The sequence below is a fragment of the Thunnus albacares genome, chromosome 12 (assembly GCF_914725855.1).
Source record: "Thunnus albacares chromosome 12, fThuAlb1.1, whole genome shotgun sequence".
In the NCBI taxonomy this organism is placed as follows: Eukaryota; Metazoa; Chordata; class Actinopteri; order Scombriformes; family Scombridae; genus Thunnus; species Thunnus albacares.
In genome coordinates this window covers 11,508,517-11,522,752 of record NC_058117.1, presented here as the reverse complement: position 1 = coordinate 11,522,752, position 14,236 = coordinate 11,508,517, and the positions used below count along the sequence as shown (strand labels likewise).

The 14,236-nt window shown below is 39.2% G+C and overlaps 1 protein-coding gene across 1 annotated transcript; it reads left to right on the top strand.

Moving 5' to 3' along the window:
- Positions 1-500: 500 nt before the first annotated feature.
- Positions 501-12,482, top strand: LOC122993116 (mitochondrial import inner membrane translocase subunit TIM44-like). Its single transcript, XM_044367003.1, has 13 exons — positions 501-566; positions 3,121-3,225; positions 3,467-3,631; positions 3,745-3,825; positions 4,211-4,360; positions 5,127-5,260; positions 5,379-5,464; positions 5,739-5,831; positions 6,573-6,697; positions 7,842-7,892; positions 8,681-8,770; positions 8,958-9,068; positions 9,430-12,482. Exons 1-13 carry the CDS (start codon positions 537-539, stop codon positions 9,547-9,549), a joined length of 1,341 nt encoding a protein of 446 aa, XP_044222938.1. The 5' UTR covers positions 501-536; the 3' UTR covers positions 9,550-12,482.
- Positions 12,483-14,236: the final 1,754 nt, after the last annotated feature.

Below are 14,236 nucleotides of genomic sequence, written 5' to 3'. Positions count from 1 at the left end.
TAATTTTCTGTCTATCAACTAATCGTTTAATCAACTCATCATTGCAGCTTGTTGTTTGTTATTTTTATGAATTATGTCTTTCAGCTTTTTATTGTAATGTATGGCATCTTCAAGCTCAATTGCTTACATGATCATACTTATTGTATTATCAAAATGACAGTAAAATGATAGAAAAAAAACTGCACTATACTTCATTTAAAACTTTTGTCCAGTAGGTCTTTTTATGGGCCTCTCTAGTGACTATATACAGCAGGTGAAATGTTTGCATCTATACAAGAACAAATGTATGAAGGTCTATCTATCTATCTATCTATCTATCTATCTATCTATCTATCTATCTATCTATCTATCTATCTATCTATCTATCTATCTATCTATCGAGCTAATTAACATTATTTGGGTGGATTTTCCCTTTAAAGCCGTGCTGACAGCTGGCCCCGCCCCTCTAAGGACCAGCTCGGCTCCTATTGGCTGAACGGAAGGTCAGCTGCCGCAGCAAGGATGCACGTGGCTGCTCCGCGCATTTCAAGATCAAGATGGCAGCCTCCGTGTGTCGGTGCTACGAGGTGAGACAATCATTCATGTCCTTCATTACAGCTCTCACGTCTCCAGCAGATTATTTATCACAGTTAATAAGCGGCTAATAAACAGCTTCGGTGTTCGTCTGTGAATGTCCAGTTATGTGGAGGAGATTCCGGAGGGCGTTTTTTAATGCAGCAAGAGCACGAGACGTCGGTTAGAAACAGGCCGTGTTCCATCAGGCTCGCGGTGGTGTTCGTGTTTAACGTCACGTCTTAAGTAAACGTTTAGTTTTAGATTTGTACGTATAAATATGTCTGTATGTGTTAGTTTAAAACGAGTATTATTCTGTTTAAAGAAAAGTCTTTTACATTAGGCACTGAAGCATCGTTTCGGTGAGCAGTTATCATACAACATCTAGCTGTTAATAATAAGGTTATGTAATGTCTTCTTTTTGTTACACAAAATCCTGTGACCAGTCAGACTTTGCAGGCTGTTGAGGACTTTAAGCTAACTTATCTTGCACGTAAATGCATTTTCTTATCATACTTTGTCACATAATTCATGTTGATAACAGCTGTTACCAAACATGGTGCCTCTATAGTATTTAAAGGGGCTCAACTTTTAATACCCGGTTTCAAGATCTGCGACCCATGAGATTCTGTAATAGAGGATGAACTATATGAAGGGGTGAAGTGTGGACCACATGTAGTCAGTCGAGGTGTTATTGCTACACAGACCGACCTGTACCATACAGTTTGTGCTGTCACAGCTGTCACAATGAATGACTCTCTTTAATTTAATTTAATTTCAGTTTAACAGTACTTCAAACATCAAATTCCCCAGTTGCTGAAGGGGTAGCATAACTGTTTTGTAGTTGCATTGTTCAAAATACCTGTAATAGTGCAGTAGTCTACACAGATTTACATTCAGTGACGTTAGACTCTGCAGACTGTAATACAAACAGTTCAGTTTGTCAGGTGTATGCTACATTTATATGACAGGTTTTTATGACAGTGTCGGTCAGTCTGTCTGCTTGACAGTCTCCATTTGTGCTGCAATAAAAATTATAGAAGTGCGATGAACCGTGTATTAGATAAAACAGATGTTGACAAAGTTTTCCTTTGGGGACATAATTTGCAGTTGAAAAAAGGTAATAAATGGCAATACATGTTATTGCAATACTCAGCATATTGCAAAATGTTTAAAATCCCAATAATATTATATTTTGACTCAGGTATCTTGATAATATCGTATTGTGACTCAGGTATCTTGATAATATCGTATTGTGGGGCCTCTGGTGACTCCCACCCCTACTCTGTATACCTGATTATTATGAGATATATATATCACAAATTTTGGTTAACACCCATCAAAATAAAGTATGTTGAAAAACATTAGTAGTAGAAATAAAGCCAAAATTCCTATTTCAGGATTGTAAGAGGAAGAGACTTTCACTAAGTGTTTATTATCAGGGCACATATGGCTTGTTCAGTTATAAAGACTATTTAAATGGTGAGGGTTTGACTAGTAACAGCGGTTAAAGTGATTATAAGACTCTCTATTCTATATTTATTTATTCTATTTTTTATATATTGTTATATTTCAGTCAGTCGATTTAGTTATTGTATATATTTTAGCTTTTAATTGTATTTGTTTCTTTTACCTACCTCACTGTTTATGTATTTTGATTTATGTCAAGTGGCTGTTGTAACACTTTAATTTCCCTTTGGGACCAATAATGTACTCCATCCATCCATCCATCCATCCATACATACATACATACATACATACATACATACATACATACATACATACATGGGCATGAATGCTTGACCCCGACAGTGTGGCTCTGAGTGGCATTTTCCTGGCATGGTCGTGTTGTGGTCAACATGTATCCTTAGAAGGAAGGGTCACTGCCCCACATGATTATGGGTGACTATGTTTATCCTGTGATGAAGCATTTCTATTCTGATGGTTGTTTCTTCAAGGATGAAAATGCTACTATTCATAGGGCACAAGTGGTCACTTATTGGTTTAAAGACTACGAAAATAATATGCTGTGGCTGTCACAGTCCCCACATCTCAATCTAGGTGAATATCTGTGGGAGATTTGGGAACGACGTGTTAGGCAGAGCTTTCCGCCACCATCGTCAAAACACCAAATGAGGGAATATCTTTTGGAAAAATGGTGTTCATCAGACTTGTAGAATCTATGACATGGAGCAGCGAAGCTGTTCTGGTGTTTCATGGCAGCCCAAATCTTTCTAAGACAATTTATATTGGGTTTTCTTTAATTTGTCACCCATCTATATATGCTGTTAGAAGGCTATGAAATCTAACATTACTAACTTGTGAAGTACAGCCAGGTTTTACCACCCTGTAAATTGCCAAAACAAATGTTAAATAGGAGAAAACCAAGTAGCAACACAACAAAATGAATCTTTTTCTCCATATGTTGTTATTTATATGTTATTATCTTGAATTACTGCTTATTATTAGGGAGCATATTTCATCATCTACCTGTCATTTATTCTCCATCCACACCAGTGTTGGGGGAGTTGATGTTTGTAGCTGACAGAAAGTTTCTTCTTATTGCAGCTGGTTGGCAAACGTGCCTTGGCCCTCAGCTCCAGGTCTCTGGTGTCCTCAGTGTGGAGAGGAGATGCCTACAGGTTACACAGGAGTCCAGCAGCTGCTGTGCAGGTAGACACTGACAGCTCTCATTCATCTTCAAATGACGCTCATGTACTCACTGTTGATAGCATCAAAGAAAATAATTATTTATTTTTGTAACTTCAAAGAATTCATTTTAGTTAGAAAGTTAAAAGGTATTTTCACTTATCTGTGTCAGTAGACTGCTTTGTCCCCTTTTTAAAAATGTCTTTATTTCATACTAATTAGTACGTGGACTCTTATGCTATATGGTATCTGTTTGTTTTATTAGGTGCGATATGCTTCTGGGCGTAAAGGTTTCCTGGGAGAGTTTGTGGATAACCTGCGTCAGGAGTTCAATAAGAATCAGGAGATGAAGGAGAACATAAAGAAGTTCAGAGAAGAGGCCAAGAAGCTCGAGGAGTCTGATGCTCTCCAACAGGCACGCAGGAAATATGTAAGAAAATGATTTATATCATCCTGTTTTTAATTGTTTTTATGCACAATTGTAATTTTTCTGTATCAACCAGTAGGTGCTTTACATGTTGGTTTATATTTTTCCTTCACTAGAAAACTATAGAGGCAGAGACGGTGCGGACCTCAGAGGTATTTAAGAAGACTTTAGGCTCCCTGTCGGAAACTATGAAGGAGGTACGTTATTATCTAGGAAGCACAGTAGCAAGAAAACACTCATCCGAAGATACTGGCTCAGTTGCTCAGAATCCATACACCCAACCATGGCATACTAGATTTATCACATCTTTGACAGATAGTTTCCATTTTGAAATAGAGGTTCATCCTCATGATGCAGTTACACGGCTACATATTTGATATTTAAGTGTACGTCAAAAAATACATTATGTCTTGAATGGGAAAATAAAGTTAAGCCTTCTCAGATTCAGAAAAGGTAATGTTCTGTCAAATTACCCTTATTAACTGAGTAACGTTCTTTTTTCTTTGTGTGTCTGTTTTTGTGTGTGTGTGTGTGTGTGTGTGTGTGTGTGTGTGTGTGTGTGTATTGGCACTCTTGCCATAGGGTCTTGGGGAGATGAGTCGTACTGACATAGGGAAGAAGATCAAGGAAGGTGTGGAGGAGGCAGCCAAGACAGCCATGCACTCGGCTGAGTCTGTCTCCAAGGGAGGAGGAAAACTGGGCAGGACCAGCGCGTTCAGAGCCATCTCACAGGTTAGAGACGAAAACCTTCTGGCTAAAGCTGATGATCATATCACTCCACGCTTTTGCTTTTGAATTACAGCGCTGATGATGGAACGTCTGATTTTTTCCTCCTTGTCCAGCTGCCTATGAAAATTCACAGCTTGATATGTAGTGTGACTTGTTATGTTTTCAATACAGCAGGGAAAACAAATGCCAAATATTAAGTTTCTCTATGTCTATTATGAAAAATGGCTCATGGGCCAAAATTCTAGCTGTACAAATGAAGGCGCTGAAATATTTGTATAGGTCAATATGTCAGTTTCACTTCAACTCAAGCATTGTGAGGATATGTTTAATTGTTATGGCCAGTCAGTTTAATGCTTAATTAAGTTTATATTTGAGTGATGCTGTTGCAAATGAGTTAGCATGTGTGATGTAGCTGTTTCCAGAGACATAACAATGATAACACAGTGATATAGAGTTTTCATTGGATCCATTTACTCTTTGTCCACGGTTGCTGTAATTTACTGGGAAGCCATGGTTCTCTGAAACAGTAGGTCTGGGATGGTTCACCATGCCATCACAACTAGCTACAGCTGGGCTGACCTGACTGCTACAGTCACACAGTCAACAACCAACATACTGCTAAAGATTTTTGGGTCAAACTCGCACTTCTGAATTTTGGGTTTCACACATGCTAAGACCTAGACTGCATACTGAACTCAATCCTTTACTGAGCGGTTCAGTATCAATACTGTACATGTACCATTACTAAATCTGTGTGTCATCTCTGCAGAGTGTGGAGACCATGAAGAAGGAGATAGACGTTGGTGATGCCGGCCCTTACAGGGCTCCTCCTCAGCTAAGGAAGAGAAGCGATTTCTCATCTAAAGGAGCAGACAGTGACTCCAGAGTGTTCGAGGCCAATGAGTAAGTGACTCAAATCTGTTTACCCTCTAACTCCTACTTAAAGGAGCATCCTGTAATGATATATCATAACCTCGACTGCTGTAAACATCTCTGATTTTCTTGTATTTTTGTGATGCAGGGAGGCTATGGGTGTTGTTCTTCACAAGGATTCAAAGTGGTACCAACAGTGGAAGGACTTCAAGGACAAAAATGTAGTTTTTAACAGTAAGAAAATCCCTTGGATTTATTAGTTAAGATAAGAATTAGTGTTGTGTTTAGTATGAATGTGTGTAATTGCCTTTAGAGGCAGCAGGTGGCACCAGATACAGTAGATTTCATAACAATTTAACACAGTTAAGGCCTCAGGTGTACACCTTGTATATCTTGACAGTGGTCCATATGCCATCACAGGTCTAGGATTTATCCACCATCATCACTGAAAAACAATGAAAACAATTTCTCCTCACCCCTGTTTTTTTTTCTTTTTTGTTTCCTGCAGGGTTCTTTGAGATGAAGATGAAATATGATGAAAGTGACAACGCCCTCATCAGAGCATCCAGAGCTGTGACTGACAGAGTCACTGACCTCATAGGTAAAGCCCTGCTGTAGTTGATATTATTATTATTATTGCACATAGATCTTACTGGCACCTCATTTTTAAATAATGATTAACTTTGAAAGAAGTTTGGACACCAGTGCATTTTAAATTGACTCTAGGCATTTCAGTTTTGATTTATCCAGAAATCATGTTTCCTTATAAATTCAATATTAAGTTTTAACAGAAAAGGTAAACATGGACATGTTTGCCCATTTCAGCAATAACTACTAATAACTAATTAGTAATAACAGTAATAACTACTACTATTGGCAGAAGTATGTTTTCATTAGTGTATAAGCACTGAAAATAAGAATCGTGTTTTCGTTACCTTAGAATGAGCCCTTTATAGCTACATAGGGAGCTACACGCTTGGAAAGGGAGGGTGAGGGGAGGGCGATTCAGTTTGTTGCAATCTTAAACCTCACCGCTAGATGCCACTTAATCCTACACACTGGTCCTTTAAGAGCATTGCTTCAATGCAGAGAAAGGTGTCATGTTGTTCTCAGGCACATACGTGTTTTCATCCACTTGCACAATCTCTACTTTGACTCTATGAGTGTGTCTTCTAAATCAATGGTAGAGAATAAAAGACATTCTCCATGTTTAGGCTGTAGCCAGTTTTTTTAGATAAATGAAGATATTGAAAAAGCAAAATTTTTTGTCATCCCATGCCTCGTACCAGCTGATCTGTTTCTTGTTGCTGCTGCTGATGTTGTCGCTGTTTGTTATTTCCAGGTGGTCTTTTCTCTAAGACGGAAATGTCAGAGGTGCTGACGGAGATCGTGAAGGCAGACCCCAACTTTGACAAAGACTCGTTTCTCAAACAGTGTGAGAAAGACATCATCCCTAACATACTGGAGGTGAACAGACTCTTGCCTAGCTTTTCTCTGTTTTCTCTCTCTCTCTCTCTTTCTCTTTGAGTTGTCTTGACTCTGCCTGTTTCATTCATATTTCTGCTCAATAACTGAGGGGTATTTCACTAAGGAGGCTGAGAGGAGACTTACTGATAAAGATCTCGCTTCATTAAGTGTGATTTCTATACTCTAGCTTAGATCAGATTCAGAACGTGACTTCATCTCTTAAGATTAATAATGTCAGATTTCAAAGAAAGCTGAACAGATGAAAACATAATTCAAATGACTGATGGCAGGAAACAAAACAATGTGTTGTGTCCTTCATGGTCACAGAACAAGAGATGATGATGCAGTTTTATGAAAATTGCAAGCATATAATAATACTAATGAAAAAAGATAATGTGTGCTTTAATTTAAACCTGCAGTGTAGAACTTGTACATATGAATGAACGTCTGTTACATTCAAGCTCTTCCCAAACGAGTTCACACAGTGCCGATTAAGCCTATCACCACCACATAAATCTCTCTGTACTTCACAGTACACAGAGTTTTTAAATCTGATGTCTGTGGCGACTTTCCCACACTGGCATGCCAGAAGTGCTGGAAGTACACATTTCTGTGGCAGTAGATAGGCTACAAATTACCTCATCTGACAACTCCATCACGTTTCTCTCCCCTCTGCCCTTATCGTCATCTTATCATCTCTAGGGACCACTGTATGCAGGCTCAGACAGTGTCAACACTGTTTTTGTAATTACTCACAATTCCAGAAGAGGGAGACAAAAGTCCTGTACAAAAGTCCCGCACTGCAGCTTTAAAACCAGGGATGGAGCCTGGCTGTCAGTTGGCATCTAATCACACTGATTGTGGTTTAATGGAATGAACATCTGTTGTCTATGAGACCACAAGACTACTATTACTCCCCACTACACCTTACCATCTTTACAGTGATGTGGTGTCTGTTTCCATTTTTAAAACTGCATCTGAACAGGTTTGATTTAAAGTATAAGTTGCCATAGTAATTTAACTGGCATACACTGTGATAAAGATAATTTACTAAAATAAATCAGTTTTGCTGCCTAAGCTCACTTATGAAATACCTCTGCAATATTGTGAACAACCATAAACAGTGTCACTGTCCTTTCTGCAGGCTATGATCCGTGGAGAGCTGGACGTATTAAAAGACTGGTGCTATGAAGCTGTAAGTTATATACTGCTGCCTTTAACTTTTGTTTCTAATCAGTTCTAAATAAAATTCTTCATCTCCCTATATCCTTATATAACTTGTAACATATTTGCATATCTAACATTTTTTCAGACGTATCTTTGTCAAGATTTCAGTGTATTTACATCAGGCATATTAATCAGTCTTTCAGAAATAGAAACCCTCACAGACAGAGAACCACTGTGTTAATCTGGTGGGGGAAATATTTATTCCCCTGGGTCATTCTCTGGTCATTTTCTATCCTGGGAGCAGCAGGTCATGACCTGTCTATTTTAGAGCGGTTCACCTCTCCGTCTACTGAGGTTGGCTGGGATAAGCAACTGTCTTGATAAGGCTGGCTGTATTCTATGGCAACCAAGGTCAGGTGGAGATATGCTGTGCTTTGTGCAGACGGTCAGACTGGTGTTAGAATGGATAGCAAGTGACCTTCATACAGACTACGTGACTTCACTTAGCGTTAATCAGCACAGTGTCTTGTTTATAGTTCAATAACATAGAGTCATAGATGTAAGAAGAATAACCTTATTTGGAGTAAGGGTAAGGATTTGGTGAAGGGTTTAAATACTCCAGAAGTAGACTGCAGAATCAATCAAGCTTGAGTAAATGTTCCTGTGTTAGACATTACAGTCTCCTGACAAGTTCTTCACTTTGGGTTAACCAGCTCTACATCAATTCCTTCACAAATCTGTCCAGTGTGATTTGCATACAGTATGTGTGAAGCATAACTTTTCATGCCAAATGTGTTTTTATGTTCCTGTCTTCAGACATACAGTCAGCTGGCTCATCCCATCCAGCAGGCCAGAGCTTTGGGGCTGCTCTTCCAGTCCAAAATCCTTGACATTGATAACATAGATGTAAGTGTTTCACACATGTACACCAGCCATCACACACATAGTCTCTCAAATATCCAAAGTAATAACTGTTATCTTTTTGTCACTTTTCAGTGTTTGTTTAATAAATCAGGTTACTGCAGAAAGTGACTTTGCTCTTTGGTTGTTTTCTTCTCACTTCATTTGTTCATTTCCTTTCTCTGTGTTGTAGTTAGCGATGGGGAAGATGATGGACCAGGGCCCCGTGCTGATCATCACCTTCCAGGCTCAGGTCGTCATGGTGATCCGCAGCCCCAAAGGAGACATAGTGGAAGGAGATCCGGTCAGTACACTCATGATTACTGTGCCAGTATAGTGAATCTGATATAGTCAGAGTCATTCAGTGGAAGTAAACAACTCAAATGAAATTAGATCATGCTCCATTCGCATCTGTCTTAATTCCTTTGAATTTCATGTTTGATGTAGCAACAGAACTCTGGACTGTTTTAGTTCATACAACTAATAGACTATAAGTCAACTGATATGAGTTTTTTTGTAAAGTTGATGTTTGTTTTTAAACTGCATCTACTCTAACTGCATCGTACATCCTCAACACTTTGCTCTGAAATGTGAACTTAAGTCTAGAAGAGCCCTCCAACTTCTCCATACTGTCTCTGACCCTCTGGTCTCCCCCCTCTCAACAGGAGAAGGTGATGAGGATGATGTATGTTTGGGCGTTGTGTCGTGACCAGGAGGAGCTGAACCCCAATGCAGCCTGGAGACTCCTGGACATCTCCGCCTCCAGCACCGAGCAGGCTCTCTAGAAGGAGGAGGAAGAACGCAGGTGAAAAGATCCGTCTTGGACACGTAAACTGAGAAGACCGAGCAGAAGAAAACAAGGATGTGCCTGAAAATACCTGCACGTACTGACGCTCACAAACACACATACAGTATATACATTAACTTAATGAGGGCAGAGTAAACATATGCTCCTGTGCACACACACTCTCATTTCCCCATCGCTACCCAGAGGATTCATGTGCAGATGTATAAAACAACGAACATGGAGATATGAGATATCTGTAGAAATCTGTGCATCCACTGTGTGTGTGTGTGTGTGTGTGTGTGTGTGTGTGTGTTGTCTCTTGCACTGGTTTGCTCAGTGTTTGGGTTTCCAGGTACTGAGCGGGGTGTGAATATAAAACATTAACTTTAATTCTGAAAAGGATGGAAGCAACGTTTACACCAACTGGCGAAAGTCCCACCACCACTACCACCACCACCACCACCCCATTCCTTCATCTGATGGTACAGTCCATCCATACCATCCTGGTGGCCAAATCCCAGAAGATCATCGTAGACATGGTGGTGGAAAAAAATGGACATAGCCCATATGATGTCACCTGTTGGTCTTTAGAGGGATTGAAGCCTGAAGCTGAAGTTTAACGCTCACCCCTGTTTTTGTCAAATACTGTAAACAGAAAATTCAAGTTGAGGCAGCGGCATGGAGACTTGTTGGATATGTGGTGGTGTAAGCCAGCAGCAACCAACTCAGCCGAGTGTGACAACATGAGAGACATTGATGTAAATCTTTTCATCTGTCCATGTCCACATGCAGCCCAAAATGTATAACAGCATGGATGTTAACCATAGACTGTATGTGCCAGCAAAAGTATGCACAGATGACTGGAAATGAGGGGAGAAAGCGAGGGAGTAGCATGCAACAAAGGGTCTCCTAACAGTTAATGGTCAGCATCACAGCCTCTAATCCACTGGGGCGCCCCACAATAACTTTTAAAATGACCCAATATGCACTTGTAAGAAGAGATTAAATTAGCCATTTAGACTCTAGTGTCCTTTATATTTTTAGTAAGAAAACAGTTGGGAGTTTTCTTTTTCAAGGCTGCATCTAATGATTGTTAGAAGATGTTCAGTCACTTCAGCACTGGTTTCAACATTCAGATGTGGTGGTTCCTGCTGGCTTTCACATCAGAAATGTATCACTAAGCTAAATACTTAAGAAAATAAGTAAGATGAAGACAGAAGCATAAAATATAGGATGTAATGATCTGTATGTTCATATGTACCACAGCCAAGACAGCTCAATGCACCGCAGCTTGAAAAAAAAACAAACAAGTGGAGGAAATACAGTGTATGCTTGTATTTCATCTCAGGTTGCAGTGCATGGCGCTCTCAGTCAATCGGTGTACATACCTCATTAATAAGAAGAAATGTATTGTATCTACATATTAATATAAACTCTTAACTCCTTGTAAATATAGTAAATGTCAAGCGTTGCTTCTCAGTAAGCTTGGATGGGACCACATTCAAATATGTCATCGAGGCAGCTTCATCGTTCGAGGATCATTTTGCCATCTCATGTTGCACTTTCTTCAGCTGTTTGTCTTATTGAAATGTTTTGTTTACTGTGATAAATGTGGCTGTTTAAGGGGTTCGTGCTGAAGATGAAAACTTGAGTACATTATTGTACTGCTGTGTTGACTGTTATTGGCCTTTATTCTGTGTAACCACATGGGTCTCCACTCACGTGTCGCTGCAGACCAAACGTATTGTGATTGTACTGTAACACTTTCCTTGACTATTTCGTTAACTTACAAAGACGTCCATACTTGTGAAGAGATTTTGAGATCCTGGTGAATGTCTTTAAGTTATTATCATCAGAATTTAATGTGAAGAGGCTCACAATTTATGCCTGTTTTTTTATGTGTGATAAATGCCATTAATGGTCAAACCATGTGAGATGGTCTGTTACTAATAACACCAGAATTGATGAGTATCCCTGATCAATACAATGCTCAAATCGCTTTGTCATGATTCCTTGGTGTGTGCTGATGATTTCTTATCTGTATATTTAAGAGATAGACGACAACCAGTGATACAGAAACCTCCTGAACATCCTGAGGAAATATTTGTGTAGAATATGCGTCACTCTTGTGGGAAACAAACACACCAAGGAAATGTTTGCCATAAGATGTGCACTTCAGTTTGACAGTTCAGTTAGCATCTTTATTGAGTCTAGTCCTGAAGAAATATCAAATATAAAAATGGCAGATTGTCTGAAATTTACTGAGCTCACTCAAACCCTTTCCATGTGGGACCACTTTCCATTAGCGCCACCATCAGGCAGAAATGCCAACAGACACATGAGATATCAAAAAATATTTACTCATAAAGCATGATTTTAATGACTGCAGAGCCTTTCCACTTTAGGAGAAACTTCATTTTTGACCCAATTCTTATAACGCTCAACTTACACTTTTAGTCTTGATGTCCCGTTGTGTTTATGAAGTCAAGGCACAAACATGACCCAGGTACCATTAAACTGTATAAGACTTTTCTTTTACCAGATTGAATCCATCTATCTGTCAATGTGTACAATTTTTTTTCTAATTGAACAAAATAAAGCCACAGTCTAGCAGTTTTCAGGTTGAATTGCATGGAAAAAAGACATAATTTTACTATAAACTCGTGAGGATTTCTAAATAACACATGTCAACAGTTTTAGGAAATGAGAAATTTTACTCGGAAGAATGACTTGATTGGTGCCACAAACTCTCTGTACTGTGCAGTGCGTATACATATTTGAAATGTTTCAGTAAGATTTAAAGGGTACATCCATCTTTGAAGTACACATTCATGATTTTATCTTTGAGTTGAACAAAAAATACAATCATGAGTTTTTCTATTTTTGTCCAGTATTACGTCTGTCTGCAGAATAAAGAGCGCTGTATTATGACTTGTTTCGTCCAAGCTTTCTTAGAGTCAGCAGCTTTGTATGCATTGTGTGTGTTTGTGCTCATGAGAGAAAATTAAACTCTGCACACTGTGTGTGTGTGTGTGTGTCCTTTGTTTTCTCATTTAAAAACTGACATGCTTTGATAGATGTCCATGGATCTGGCCATTGACACTGGTTGATAAACCTATGGATTTGGTAGTATAGGGATGATAGATCAGGCTTTAAATAACGCGCGCCTGTAGATTCACACACAGGGCCAATATATAGGAGACCTCATCCCACAGCTGTCTGTTGTGATGAATGACTGGGGACGTCCTTATACTAACTAGCCTCCTTCAGTCCTCCAAAGTCTACTCAGTTCTCTTGACTATGACTAGAACCAACTGCGCGTGCTCTTTGCCCTTTAGCAAAATAAAAGTTGATCATTGCAATTTAGCAATATCCTTTTTCTGCAAGAAGTTTAGTTTCTTTTAATGTGCTATGCAGGGCAACAGTAAAACCATGTAAATCACAGGGTTTAGTGGGAGCTTCTTCCTAGAATATGTCCCTGTTCTGCCCCTCTGAGCAATGAGCACTTCTATTGTACCTGAATGAATGAGGCTGGATGCACCAACACAACAGCCTGGAAGCAGAAAAGGCCTCGGAGGCAGTGCAGTGCTTTGCTTTATACACTTCTTTAGTTGTTACAGCATGTTCCTGGTGGCACTCTACCATACAGTACCAAGCTGTGCTCTAGCCTACATAACACAAAGGCTCTCAGTGTGGTGTGCGCAGCGACGTCTGACCATTATGTAAACAGATATTATACAATATTTAAATATCCTGAAACTCATATTGCTTATTTTGATCATTATATTTACCTTTGCGGTTTTCTTTCATTTTATTTAATAAAGCATCAGTTCAGTTTGGTGCAAAGCATTTTTCACGAGTCTCAAAAACTTGAGTGAACAACCTGAACAGAGGTTGATGAAATTAGTCAACCTATCGGTAAAGGCAAAAACGTCTTAAGAATATGGTTTTGATATTGGTACTGATATCAAAATGATATATGATATAGAATATATCATAATCCAATAATTTTGATGATGTCATCTGTTTAAATGTGGCAACTACTGGAAATTTTTGAATGAAGAAGAGTTCATATGTAACTTTCTGTGCATTTATAACATTTCTAAACACTGTGGCAATGACTGATCTGAATGAATCAAATGATTTCATACTTTTTCTGAAATTCTTGTACTTTAGAGAGTAATGTGTAGAAAACTTCTAAAATTCAGACCGAATGAACCGGGTAACATTCAATAGTTTGAGAGAACAAGTTTCCAATTATTTGCAAGCGATCTGAACTGTTGGTGATTTGTGAGGTTTGGGACAACCTGCCTTCATTTAAACCTGTCAGGCTCTACTTCTTCTCAAGCCAACCAACAAGCTCCATCAGCCATTCTTAGCTTTAGTTCAGGGTTGGTTTGAGTCCTGGTTGTGATAAGAGTCTGCTGAAGAAGGAAGACTCAGATCAGCAAAGGCTCAAGTGCCTTACAAGACAGTTTCTGACTCACCTGCTGTCATGAGGCCCAGGTATCCTGAGGTGGCAACCTACTTCTGTTCCCTGAACCACAGCTTGACCTCCCATATGTAACAGTAAGTATAGTGATGGAAATGTTGAATTTCATAACCTTGCAAGCTGGAGACTCTTATCAATTATGACCTCAGTGGGCGGCCTGCTGGAGCTCTGCTCAGTGTGATTTGATTACGAG

Bases quoted from the DNA above. Each gene is read 5' to 3' on its own strand.
- LOC122993116 (XM_044367003.1), top strand. From the start codon at position 537: ATGGCAGCCTCCGTGTGTCGGTGCTACGAG. The intron at 3,226-3,466 runs GTAGACACTGAC...TTGTTTTATTAG, and splicing joins GTCCAGCAGCTGCTGTGCAG to GTGCGATATGCTTCTGGGCG. The intron at 5,465-5,738 runs GTAAGAAAATCC...TGTTTCCTGCAG, and splicing joins CAAAAATGTAGTTTTTAACA to GGTTCTTTGAGATGAAGATG.